The sequence below is a fragment of the Mesoplodon mirus genome, assembly GCF_964341445.2.
Source record: "Mesoplodon mirus genome assembly, chromosome: 12".
Taxonomy (NCBI): Eukaryota; Metazoa; Chordata; class Mammalia; order Artiodactyla; family Ziphiidae; genus Mesoplodon; species Mesoplodon mirus.
Window position 1 is genome coordinate 25,977,332 of NC_138988.1, and position 13,003 is coordinate 25,990,334.

Consider the following 13,003-nt stretch of genomic DNA (forward strand, 5'->3'; position numbering starts at 1 on the left):
TCTTTCGACTTCCGCCGCTGCCGACGCCGCCGCGGGACCAGGCTGAGTTGCCGTTTGTTTCGAGCCGCTACCCTCGCCGTCGCGATGCCGCTGGAGAACCTGGAAGAGGAGGGTCTGCCCAAGAATCCGGACCTACGCATCGCGCAGCTGCGCTTCCTGCTCAGCCTGCCGGAGCACCGCGGGGACGCGGCCGTGCGCGACGAGCTGATGGCAGCCGTCCGCGATAACAGTGAGGCCGGCGCGAGAGCCGAGTCAGCGGCCTAGGCCTGGGCGGCCCCGCGCTCCCGAGCCTGCGGGGTTTTCCCCGACGGGGCTCGCGACCCCGGGGCGCCCCTCCGACGGGGTCCCCGAGACCAGACCTGGCCTTTGCGCCCCTCGGGGCTTTCCTTTTGTCGGGGGCGCCTTCTGGGACCTCCAGCCTTGCCCTCAGAGGTTTGCATCTCTGTGCGCCTCCCACCCTGGGGCCAGCCTCAGGGCGGGGCGGTTGGATCCCGAGGTGTTGAGCCCCGTGCCAGGCACGGAAGAGAGACATGACTTACTGTCATTAGCGACTGGTCTCGGGGACTTCAGCGTTGCGGGTGGAGGGGAAACTTGGGTCGGTTCCTTTCGCCCTTCCTAGCAGTGAATGGCAGTGGGCCCTGTACCGTTGTACGCACGTGTCTGAGTGTGTGTGTGTGTGTGTGTGTGTCAACAAGCTTAGCCTTTCCCTTGCTGGAAGACTGGGGGAACAGAAGCCGCCGAGAGGCAAACCGAGGTTGTCCTCCCCCCGGCCCTAGTAGAGGGCGTCGGTGACAGGCCTGGCCCTGATGCTGACCGCCCAGGCCTTTACCAAGCTCTGTCCCATCCCTTCCTCCTGGCAGGTAGGCGACTGGTGGATGACCTCGCAGTTGTGTACGAGGAAGGAGTGGGTAGACAGTGAGGTTAGGGCAGGACGGGGCCTCACTCCTAAGTCACATCCCTCTTGTTCGCTCTCAGACATGGCTCCTTATTACGAAGCCTTGTGCAAATCCCTTGACTGGCAGATGGACGTGGACCTGCTCAGTAAAATGAAGAAGGCAAACGAAGACGAGTTGAAACGTTTGGACGAGGAGCTGGAAGATGCGGAGAAGAATCTGGGAGAGAGCGAAATCCGAGACGCGATGATGGCAAAGGCCGAGTACCTCTGCCGGATAGGTGACAAGGTGAGTGAGATGGCCTCCACTCTCTGTAGAGCCTGAAATGGGCACTGTGCAAGGTTAGTAATGTCTCATTTTAAAAACGAACGTCCTTTTCCACTAAGTGCAGAGGTAACCTGCTTACCTGAACTAGTGAATCAGTGCAAAAAATTAATAAAGAAAAAGTTAGTAGTTTTCTTGCTACACCCATTCTGTCACCTGCCCCCAGACAGCAGCCGGTGTGTATTCTTCTCCCTCTCTATGCCAATAAAACAAGTGCCTGTTCGGAGATGTTTGTTTATTTACTGTTTTTACAAAATTGGGATCATTCTCAGTAGTTCACTTTTGTAACGTATCCTGGTTGGGAAGCATTGGTTCTGGTGCATTTTGAAAATTATTGTTTACACAGGTAATCGTCTCCTTGTAAGAAACTAAAATATTATAGTTAATGCTGAAGTTCTATTTGGTTTTTCTTTATTCTCTATCTCCTCAGAGATAATCTTGTAAATTCTTTTATTGTACATTTACAGGCATGTGTATGTACTTGTAGAAATTAGGTAGTATTGGTTTAAAAAGTTTGTTTTAGATAAATGGAATCATAGTGTACTCATGTTGTCCCGTTTACTTTTTCATTCAGCATTATATCTGAGTGACTTCCCATGTTAATGTGCATAAATCTTGCTCATTCTGGTTAACTGCTAGCTAGTAGTCCATTGTAGGGCTATGCTGTAGTTTACTTAGCTATTCAGTGGTTGGGTATGTGTGTTGTTTTCAGCTGTTTTTGCTAGGACAAGCCACTGCTGTAAAAACATGCTTGTGTGTGTGCCTCTTTGTGTATATATGCTCATGTTTCTCTAAGGTGTATTCTATGAGATGAAATCTCTGGGATGAAGAACAGTTTTTATCTTAGTATGTGTGGCCTGTTCTCCCGCACAGCAGCCAAGCTAATTTATACTCCACTATCAGGGCACAAGAGGGATACTCACAAGCATTGGATCTTTTAATTTTTTTAACTTAGTAGTTCTGTAATAGTGGTTAAGAGGATGGGCTTTGAATGTCCTAATTTTAAGCAGTGCACCCTGAAGTATTTACATAATGGATGACACGGTGTCAATATAAAAAAATTAAATAGTGTGAGCTCTTGGATAAGAGTGCCTGGGTTGTATTTCTGACTTCAGTAATTATGATTTACTCCTCTGTATGAGTTTCCTCATCTGTTAAATAGGGATAATGATAGTGCCTAGGGGCAAAGTGCTTAGACTAGTGCCTGCTGCAAAGTGCTGAAATGTTAAATGATACGAGCTATTATTATTTAGTTTAAATTTAAAACAAGTTTTTTTTCTTCTGATTATAAATTTAGGGTTTAAAAAAAAAAAGCTTTGGGGCTTCCCTGGTGGCGCAGTGGTTGAGGGTCCGCCTGCCGATGCAGGGGACGCGGGTTCGTGCCCCGGTCCGGGAGGATCCCACATGCCGCGGAGCGGCTGGGCCCGTGAGCCATGGCCGCTGGGCCTGCGCGTCCGGGGCCTGTGCTCCGCAACCGGAGAGGCCACAGCAGTGAGAGGCTCGCGTACCGAAAAAAAAAAAAAAAGCTTTGGTCATTGTAAAAAGTTGGAAAATACAGAACAGTTTGAAAATAGCTAATAGTTTGTGTGGCTTTCTAGGCTGTGTGTGGTTTGCTTTGGTTTGGTTTTAAAGAGGATGCATTATTACACGTGAATGTGAAACTTAAAGCTTTTGATTCAGGCCTTAAGGAATTTCAATAGGGATATGTTTGAATCAACATCAGGGGGTTGTAAATCGGTGATGTTCTAATAATATGTTCCATATTTGTTAAATAGCATTCTTCTAAAAAGAAGAGTTGTCTTTTTTCCCTCCTGTTTACTTTCTTGTTTTAACATTTTATTTTGTGTACTATTACTAAATAATGGACTTAGTGGATTTTTATTATTCACTGTGTTGTACTGATTACAGTCATTATTCTTTCCGGTGCTCAGTTTGCTACAAGTTTGTTAGTGCAGGTTCCTTCAAGATGGTTTCTTGGTCCTTTTGACATGATCTCCTTGGTCTTCCTTATAACAAGATGTCACAGGCTCACCTGTTATTTTCATTCTCCAAACCTGGAATCATCCATTTCTCCTAGGATCCCTGGTTTCTTTTATTGGGGGATAGTATTTAAAAACCAAGATCTTAGTACTGGGTGTGCCCATTACTGTCTTGCCAGTCTCTTATTAGAAATGTATGAGGCATAACTAATAATTACATAAAACAAAGCCAGACACATACTAAAAAGTACCAAGTATAAACAAATAATTTTATTCATGTTCATTTTTTTGTTTTTGTTTTTGGGGGTTGTTTGGTTTGGTTTTGGTTTGGTTTTTTGTTGTTTTTTTTTTTTTGCTGGTGGTGGTGGTGGTAGTTTTTTCTCTGTTTTTTGGCCAGGCCACGTGGCATGTGTGATCTTACTTCCCCAACCAGGGGTCAAACCCGCATCCCCTGCAGTGGAATCTCAGAGTCTTAACCACTGGACTGCCAGGGAAGTCCCACATGTTCATGTTTTAAAAGCAATAAAAACATTTTTTTCCACAATGATTTGAGATAGAATTGTATATTTAAATACTCAATTGTGTTCTAGTACTCAGTGATTAAGATAAAATTTTTATTACCCTTTAGGTGATAAGATTGACAATTTACAGTAATTTTACAGTAGTGTATTGTAATTGTTAAAGGAAAAAATATTGAATATATAGAACAAAGAAGAATACTGAAATAATGGTGAATAAATTATGAATGTGTTTCTTCCATTGTTTTCTAGAATATAAGTATATGCTTAGACACAGTTGATGTATTTTTTATAAAAGTGGAGAGAATCATATAAGGAACCCCATGCAATTATCCCCCAGCTTTAACAAGTATCAGCTCATGGCCATACTGTTCTATCTCTACTCCTACATGTTTCCCCAGCTCCTTGCTAAGAAAATCCTAGACAGCTGATAGCTTTTGAAACTTCTAACCTTTTCTCACCTGTTGCCTTGGTTCTCTTGACAGGAAGGCGCTCTGACAGCCTTTCGCAAGACATATGACAAAACCGTGGCCCTGGGTCACCGACTGGATATTGTGTTCTATCTCCTTAGAATTGGCTTATTTTACATGGATAATGACCTCATCACCCGGAACACAGAAAAGGCCAAAAGGTGAATTTTATTTTTTCATTTTTTTAATGTTTATTTTATTTATTTATTTATTTTTTGGCTGTGTCGGGTCTTAGTTGCGGCACACGGGATCTTTGTTGAGGCACGCAGGATCTTTTCATTGTGGCATGAGGGCTCTTCATTGTGGTGTGTGGGCTTTTCTCTAGTTGTGGCATGCGGGTTTTCTCTTCTCTAGCTGTGGTGTGCAGGCTCCAGGGCGCATGGCCTCTGTAGTAGTGCGGCACACGGGCTCTCTACTTGAGGCGCGCGAGCTCAGTAGTTGCGGCGCGCGGGCTCAGTTGCCACACGGCATGTGGGGTCTTAGTTCCCTGACCAGGGATGGAACCCGCGTCCCTTGCATTGTAAGGTGGATTCTTTACCATTGGACCACCAGGGAAGTCCCCAGAAGGTGCGTTGTAGCAGTGGGGATTTATTCCCTCTAAATTATGACGCTACAGATAAGAAATTGATGTAAGAAATTTACCTATTTTCTTTTGTTTCCAACTAGTAAATTTGGTCAAGTAATTAATGTTCTTACTTACAGAAATGTTCTCTTTAAATATTTCTTTTTGGTTTAAGTTGTTAAAAGCTGTTTTCTCTTTCATAATAACACAAAACTTGTAAAAAGTGTCACTGTTTATTTCCAGATCATCACCTTACTGTTTTGTATTTTATAGCTTGATAGAGGAAGGAGGAGACTGGGACCGGAGAAACCGCCTAAAAGTATATCAAGGTCTTTATTGTGTGGCTATTCGTGATTTCAAACAGGCAGCTGAACTCTTCCTTGACACAGTTTCAACATTTACATCCTATGAACTGATGGATTATAAAACCTTTGTGACTTACACTGTCTATGTCAGCATGATTGCTTTAGAAAGACCAGATCTCAGGGAAAAGGTAATGACTGAATCATATTTAAAGAGTACCCCGTGCTCTTCCACCTTAAATACACAAAAATCATTAAAGCACATATTTGTTTTTTAAAAAAATTTCTAGGTAATTAAAGGAGCAGAGATTCTGGAAGTGTTGCACAGTCTTCCGGCAGTTCGGCAGTATCTGTTTTCACTCTATGAATGCCGTTACTCAGTTTTCTTCCAATCATTAGGTAAGGATAGAGTTGCTCGTTTTGACTGTCTGTCTTCATCTTATTTCTGACCGTTTGCGGATAACCTAAGATGATTTTTCACATATATGAAAAATATAGTGTGCAGACAGCTGTAGGTCTTTGGTCAGTACAGCTAATCTTTTGCCCATCTTGTTCATAGGGGGGTTAGCAGACTTTGATCAAGTGCTTTTGTGTGGTCCAGGAGGTAAGATTGATGTTTACATTTTTTAAGGATCGTTTAACAAAACAGGACAAAGAAAATTACGTGACAGCTCTTTGGCTCTCAGTGGCTAAAAATATCAACTGTCTGGCCCTTTGCCGAGGAAGTTTGCCTGACCCCTGGTTTAGAGTCTTTCTGGGATGTAAGGCAGAAAGTGAGCAAATGGTTCGAAGTGCTGAGTTTTAGAATTCGGATCTTGAATCTCCTTTTGATTGAGTTGATGTTAATTGAGTTGAATTCAGCAGTGGGTTATTTATGCAACAACTAAATCTTTGGGCCGATTTGCAAATCATTTTCAAGGGATGTCGGTTGAGACAATCTGTTGAAAGTGCTTGTGGTGTTCAGCCCAGGGGTCCTTCCCAGATGATTTTCCTAAAACTTAAAGAACTTGGCATTGATAATTCTCTTGTTTGTGCTGCAAGTTTCAGGAAGTGTTTGGTTAATAAGTAGGTAGAATTTACACAACATGGGATAGGAGGACTCCAAATGATGGTCTTCTGTGTTTGGAGTAGGTTTTGGCCCAGTGTTTATGGAGTGCTTTCTGCATAAAGTTAGGCTGCTTTATGGGAATTCATACTACTCCCCTCATGCAGTGGGGGAACAGGGCTCCTCGGGTGTGAACGGCCTGCATGGCCCTCTCTTCCCATATGTGCACGATGGGTGGGTTTGCACCCAAGGTTGTACTGCACAATTGCCCTTCTCCCTGTTGTATGCCTGTGGATCTCATCGTTATTCTGCTCAAATGTGGCGCTTTTCCCTTCTTCCTTCAGTCCAAAAATGTTTTAAATCCCTTCTCTGCATTCCTGGTCTTATGTTATGCCCCATCCTCTTTTTTTATTGAGATGTAAATCACTATAAAATTCAGTATTTTAAAGTGCATACGTTCAGTGGTCTTAGTATATTGACAAGGTGCGCAGCTACACCACTAATTCCAGAACATCTTCATCACCCCAAAAGGTGTTCTGTACCCATTAGCAGTCACTTCCCATTCCCGATTCCAGCCCCTAGTCTTTCTGTCTCCATGGATTTGCTTATTCTGGACATTGCATATAAATGGAATTACACAATATGTGGCCTTTTGTGCCTGGCTTCTTTTGCCCGGCATAATGCTTTTACTGTCATCCATGGTGTAGCATGTATCAGTGCTTCATTCAGTTTATAGCTGAATGATAACGCCATTGCATGGATATACCACATTTTATTTATCCATTCATCAGATGATGGATACATTATAAATAATGCTGTAATGAATGTTCATGTGCAAGTTTTTGTGTGGACACAATGTCTAGTTTTTCCTGGGGATATACCTAGTAATGGAATTGGCGTGTCATGTGGTAACTCTTTGATTAACTTTTTGAGAAACTGCTTAACTGTTTTCCAAAGAAGCTACACAATTTTACATTCCCACCAGCAGTGTGTGAGAGTTCCAGTTTCCCCACATCGAATACTTGTTATTGTGTGTCTTTTTGCTCCTAGGCATCTTAGTGGGTGTGAAGTGATATCTTACGGTTTTGATTTGCATTTCTCTGATGACTAGTGATGCTGCATATTTTGTCATGTGCTTATTGGTCAAATGCCCTATTTTTACTTACTTAATTTTTTTTTTTTTTTTTTTTAAATCCAGGCCTGGGCTACATGTTCTGCGTGTTATCTAACACAACAGTTCTTTTTTTTTTTTTTTAGATGTTGGGGGTAGGAGTTTATTAATTTATTTATTTATTTTTGCTGTATTGGGTCTTTGCCTCTGTGCGAGGGCTTTCTCCAGTTGTGGCAAGTGGGGGCCACTCTTCATCGCGGTACGCGGGCCTCTCACCATCGCGGCCTCTCTTGTTGCGGAGCACAGGCTCCAGATGCGCAGGCTCAGTAGTTGTGGCTCACGGGCCTAGTTGCTCCGTGGCATGTGGGATCTTCCCAGACCAGGGCTCGAACCCGTGTCCCCTGCATTAGCGGGCAGATTCTCAACCACTGCACCACCAGGGAAGCCCCAATTTTTTTTTTTTAATCTTTATCTTTTGGCCACACCGCGTGACTTTCAGGATCTTAGTTCCTCGACCACGGATCGAACCCACGCCCTTGGCAGTGAAAGCACAGAGTCCTAACCACTGGGCCGCCAGGGAATTCCCTGCCCCATTTTTTAAACAGCAAATTATTTTGTGATTCTTTTTTAGAGTTTTTCTGTACTGCTACTTAGGACAATTAGGAGTAGACCTTATGCTGTTTTCCTTTGTAGTGACCTTGACACCAGCACAGTGCCCGTATGTTAGTGAGTGCTCTGTGTAACTGTAATGTAAGAGCAAAATGGGGGGAAGTGCTATGCTAGTGTGATGAAATTGATGGCTTTTGGAAACTTTTGAATGGTTGAGGTAACCTCTTCCCATCTTCCCCATCCCTACTGGCAACCTTTTAAAATTTACTCATTTCCCAGATATTTTTTTATTTTTATTTTTAAAAAATATTTTAATTTTATTGGAGTACAGATGATTTACAATGTGTTTCAGGCATACAGGAAAGTGATTCAGTTATACATATATTCATTCTTTTTTAGATTCTTTTCTCATATAGGTTATCACAAAATATTAAGTAGAGTTCCCTGTGCTATACAGTAGGTCTTTGTTGGTTATCTATCTTATATATAGTAGTGTGTATATGTTCAACCCGAGCTCCTGATTTATCCCTCCCCCTCCTTGTTTCCCCTTTGGTAACCATAAGTTTATTTTCGATATCTGTAAGTTTGTTTCTGTTTTGTAAGTAAGTTCACTTGTATTTTTTATTTTTATTTTTTTTTCGGTACGCGGGCCTCTCACTGCTGTGGCCTCTCCCGTTGCGGAGCACAGGCTCCAGATGTGCAGGCTCAGCGGCCATGGCTTACGGGCCCAGCCGCTCCGCGGCATGTGGGATCTTCCTGGACCGGGGCACGAACCGTGTCCCCTGCACTGGCAGGCGGACTCTCAACCACTACGCCACCAGGGAAGCCCTGTATCTTTTTTTTTTAATTAGATATCACGTATGAGTGATACCATATATTTGTCTTTCTCTGTCTTACTTCACTTAGTATGATAATCTGTAGATCCATGCTGCTGCAGATGGTATTATCTCATTCTTTTCTTGTTGCTGAGTAATACTCCATTGTATATGTGTACCACACCTTCATTATCCATTCCTTTGTCAATGGACATTTAGGTTGCTTCCATGTGTTAGCTATTTTAAATAGTGCTGCAGTGAACATTGGGTTGCATGTAACTTTTCGGATTATGGTTTTCTCTGGATATATGCCCAGGAGTGGGATTGCTGGATCATATTGTAGTTCTATACTTAGTTTTTAAAAGATCCTCCATATTGTTCTCCATAATGGTTGCACCAATTTACATTCCCACCAACAGTATAGGAGGGTTCCCTTTTCTCCACACCCTCTCCAGCATTTATTGTTTGTAGACATTTTGATGATGGCCATTCTGACCCTTGTGAGGTGATACCTCATTGTAGTTTTGCTTTGCACTTTTCTGATAATTACTGATGTTGAGCATCTTTTCATGTGCTTTTTGGCCATCTGTATGTCTTCCTTGGAGAAATGTCTGTTTAGATCTTCTGCCCTTTTTTTGTTTGTTTGTTTTTGGCTGCGTTGGGTCTTTGTTGCTGTGTGTGGGCTTTCCTCTGATTGCGGCGAGCAGGCTTCTCATTGCGGTGGCTTCTCTTGTTGAGAAGCACAGGCTCTAGGCACACGGGCTCAGTAGTTGTGGCCTGCAGGCTCTAGAGCGCAGGCTCAGCAGTTGTGGTGCACGGGCTTAGTTGCTCCATGGCGTGTGGGATCTTCCTGGGCCAGGGCTCAAACCCATGTCCCCTATGTGGGCAGGCGGATTCTTAACCACTGTGCCACCAGGGAAGCCCTGCCCATTTTTTGACTACATTGTTTGTTTGTTTGTTTTTGACGTAGAGCTGTGTGAGCTGTCTGTGTACTTTGGAGATTAATCCCTTGTAGGTCGCTTCATTTGCAAATATTTTCTCCCATTCTGTGGGTTGTCTTTTCCTTCTGTTTATGGTTTCCTTTGTTGCACAGAAGCTTTTAAGTTTAATTAGGTCCCATTTGTTTGTTCTTATTTTTATTTTCATTACTCTAGGAGGTGATCAAAAAACATATTGCTGTGATTTATGTCAAAGAGTGGTCTGCCTATGCTTTCCTCTAAGAGTTTTATAGTGTCCAACTTACATTTAGGTCTTTGATCCATTTCAAGTTTATCTTTGTGTATGGTGTTAGAGAATGTTCTAATTTCTTTTACATGTAGCTGTCCAGCACCACTTATTGAAGAGACTGTTTTTTCTCTATTGTATATTCTTGCCTTCTTTGTTGTAGATTAATTGACCATAAGTGCCTGAGTTTTTATTTCTGGGGTTTCTGTCCTGCTCTGTTGATCTATATTTCTGTTTTTGTGCCAGTACCATATTGTCTTGATGACTGTAGCTTTGTAGCATAGTTTGAAGTCAGAGGGTTTGATTCTTCCAGCTCTGTTTTTCTTTCTCAGGATTTCTCTGGCAATTCAGCGTCTTTTGTGTCTCCACATAAAGTAAAAAAATTTTTTGTTCTAGTTCCGTGAAAAATGCCATTTGTAATTTGATTGGGATTGCACTGAATTGCCTTGGGTAGTACAGTCATTTTGACAATATTGATTTTTCCAATCCAAGAACATGGTATATATCCTTCCATCTGTTTGTGTCATCTTCAGTTTCTTTCTTCAGGGTCTTAGAGGTTTCAGAGTACAGGTCTTTTGTCTCCTTTGGTAGGTTTATTCCTAGGTATTTTGTTCTTTTTGATGTGATGGAAAATGGGATTGTTTCCTTAATTTTCCTTTCTGATCCTTTGTTGTTAGTATATAGGAATGCAAGGGATTTCTGTGTATTAATTTTGTATTCTGCAACTTTACTGAATTCATTGATGAGCTCTAGTAGTTTTCTGGTAGCATCTATTCTATGTGTAGTATCATGTCATCTCCAACGGTGACAGTTTTACTTCTTTTCCAATTTGGATTCCTTTTATTTCTTTTTCTTTCATTGCCATAGCTAGGACTTCCAAAACTATGCTGAATAGAAGTGGTGACAATGGATATCCTTGCCTTGTTGCTGATCTTAGAGGGAATGCTTATAGCTTTTCACTGTTGAGAATGATGTTAGCTGTGGGTTGGTCATATATGGCCTTTATTATGTTGAGGTAAGTTCCCTCAATTCCCACTCTCTGGAGAGCTGTTATCATAAATGGGTGTTGAATTTTGTCAAAAGCTTTTTCTGCATCTATTGAGATGATCATATGGTTTTTATTCTTCAGTTTGTTAATGTGGTGTATCACACTGATTGAGTTGTGGATATTGAAGAATCCTTGCATACCTGGGATAAATCCCACTTGAGTATGGTGTATGATCCTTTTAGTGTATTGTTGGATTTGGTTTGCTAGTATTCTGTCGAGTATTTTTGTGTTTATGTTCATCAGTGATACTGGCCTGTAATTTTCTTTTTTTTGTGATATCTTTGGTTTCGTGTCAGGGTGAGGGTGGCCTCATAGAATGAGCTTGGGAGTGTTTCTTCCTCTGCAATTTTTTGGAAGAGTTTCAGAAGGACAGGTGTTAACGCTTCTCTAAATGTTTGATAGAATTCGCCTGTGAAGACAGGGCTTATGTTTTTTCGAAGTTTTTTAATCACTGTTTCAATTTAAGTACTTGTGATTGGCCTGTTCATATTCTGTATTTCTTCCTGGTTCAGTCTTGTAAGGTTGTGTCTTTCTAAGAATTTGTCCATTTCTTCCAGGTTGTCCATTTTATTGGCATATGGTTGTTTGTAGTAGTCTCTTATGATCCTTCCTATTTCTGTGGTATCCCTTGTAACTTCTCCTTTTTCATTTCTCATTTTATTGATTTGAGTCCTCTCCCTTTTTTTCTTGATGAGTGTGGCTACAGGTTTAGCAAGTTTGTTTGTCTTCTCAAAGAACCAGCTTTTAGTTTCATTGACCTTTTCTATTGTTTTCTTCGTCTCTATTTTATTTATTTCTGCTCTGATCTTTATGATTTCTTTCCTTCTACTAACTTTGGGTTTTGTTTGTTGTTCTTCCTCTGGTTGCTTTAGGTATAAGGTTAGGTTGTTTATTTGAGATTTTTCTTGTTTCCTGAGGTAAGAATGTATTGCTGTAAACTTCTCTCTTAGAACTGCTTTTGCTGTGTCCCAAAGGTTTTGGCCCATCATGTTTATTTACATTGTCATTTGTCTCTAGGTAATTTTTGATTTCCTCTTTGATTTCTTCAGTGAACCGTTGGTTGTTTAGTGACATATTGTTTAGCCTCCATTTGTTTGTGTTTTTTACAGTTTTTTTTCCTGTAACTGATTTCTAATCTCATAGCGCTGTGGTTGGAAAAGAGGCTTGATACGATTTCACTTTTCTTAAATTTACTGAGGCTCAATTTGTGGCCCAAGATGTGATCTGTCCTGGAGAATGTTCAGAAGAATGTGTATTCTGCTGCTTTCGGATGGATGGAATACTCTGTAAATATCAATTAAGTGCATCTGGTCTAATGTGTCGTTTAATGCCTGTGTTTCCTTATTGATTTTCTGTCTGGATGATCTGTCCATTGACGAAAGGGGGATGTTAAAATCCCCCGCTATTATAGTCTTACTGTCAATTTCTCCCATATTTATGGCTGTTAGCATTTGCCTTATGTATTGAGGTGCTCCTGTGTTGGGTGCATATATATTTACAACTGTCACATCTTCTTGGATTGATCCCTTGATCATTATGTAGTGTCCTTCTTTGTCTCCTGTAACAGTCTTTATTTTCAAGTCTGTTTTGTCTGGTATGAGTATTGCTAGTCCAGCTTTCTTTTTTTTTTTTTTTTTGCGGTATGCGGGCCTCTCACTGTTGTGGCCTCTCCCGTTGCGGAGCACAGGCTCCGGACGCGCAGGCTCAGCGGCCATGGCTCACGGGCCCAGCTGCTCCACGGCATGTGGGATCTTCCCGGACCGGGGCACGAACCCATGTCCCCTGCATCGGCAGGCGGACTCTCAACCACTGCGCCACCAGGGAAGCCCCCAGCTTTCTTTTGATTTCCATTTGCATGGAATACCTTTTTTCCATCCCCTCACTTTCAGTCTGTATGTGTCCCTAGATCTGAAGTGGATTTCTTGTAGATAGCATATATACGAGTCTTGTTTTTATACCCATTCAGTCAGTCTGTGTCTTTTGGTTGAACCATTTAATCCATTTACGTTTAAGGTAATCATCACTATGAATGTTTTATTGCCATTTTGTTAATTGTTTTGGATTTGGTTTTGAAGGTCTTTTCTTTCCTTCCTCTTTCGTTCT

General features: G+C 41.8%; 1 protein-coding gene across 1 annotated transcript in view; it reads left to right on the forward strand.

Moving 5' to 3' along the window:
• The window catches only part of PSMD6 (proteasome 26S subunit, non-ATPase 6), a 22,043-nt gene continuing 9,040 nt past the window's right edge, over window positions 1-13,003 (forward strand). The window contains exons 1-5 of the mRNA XM_082639439.1: window positions 1-229; window positions 976-1,181; window positions 4,200-4,345; window positions 5,020-5,239; window positions 5,339-5,447. Of these exons, the coding sequence (XP_082495565.1) occupies window positions 85-229; window positions 976-1,181; window positions 4,200-4,345; window positions 5,020-5,239; window positions 5,339-5,447 (826 nt within the window). The 5' untranslated portion in view covers window positions 1-84. The remainder of the gene's footprint in view (window positions 230-975; window positions 1,182-4,199; window positions 4,346-5,019; window positions 5,240-5,338; window positions 5,448-13,003) is intronic.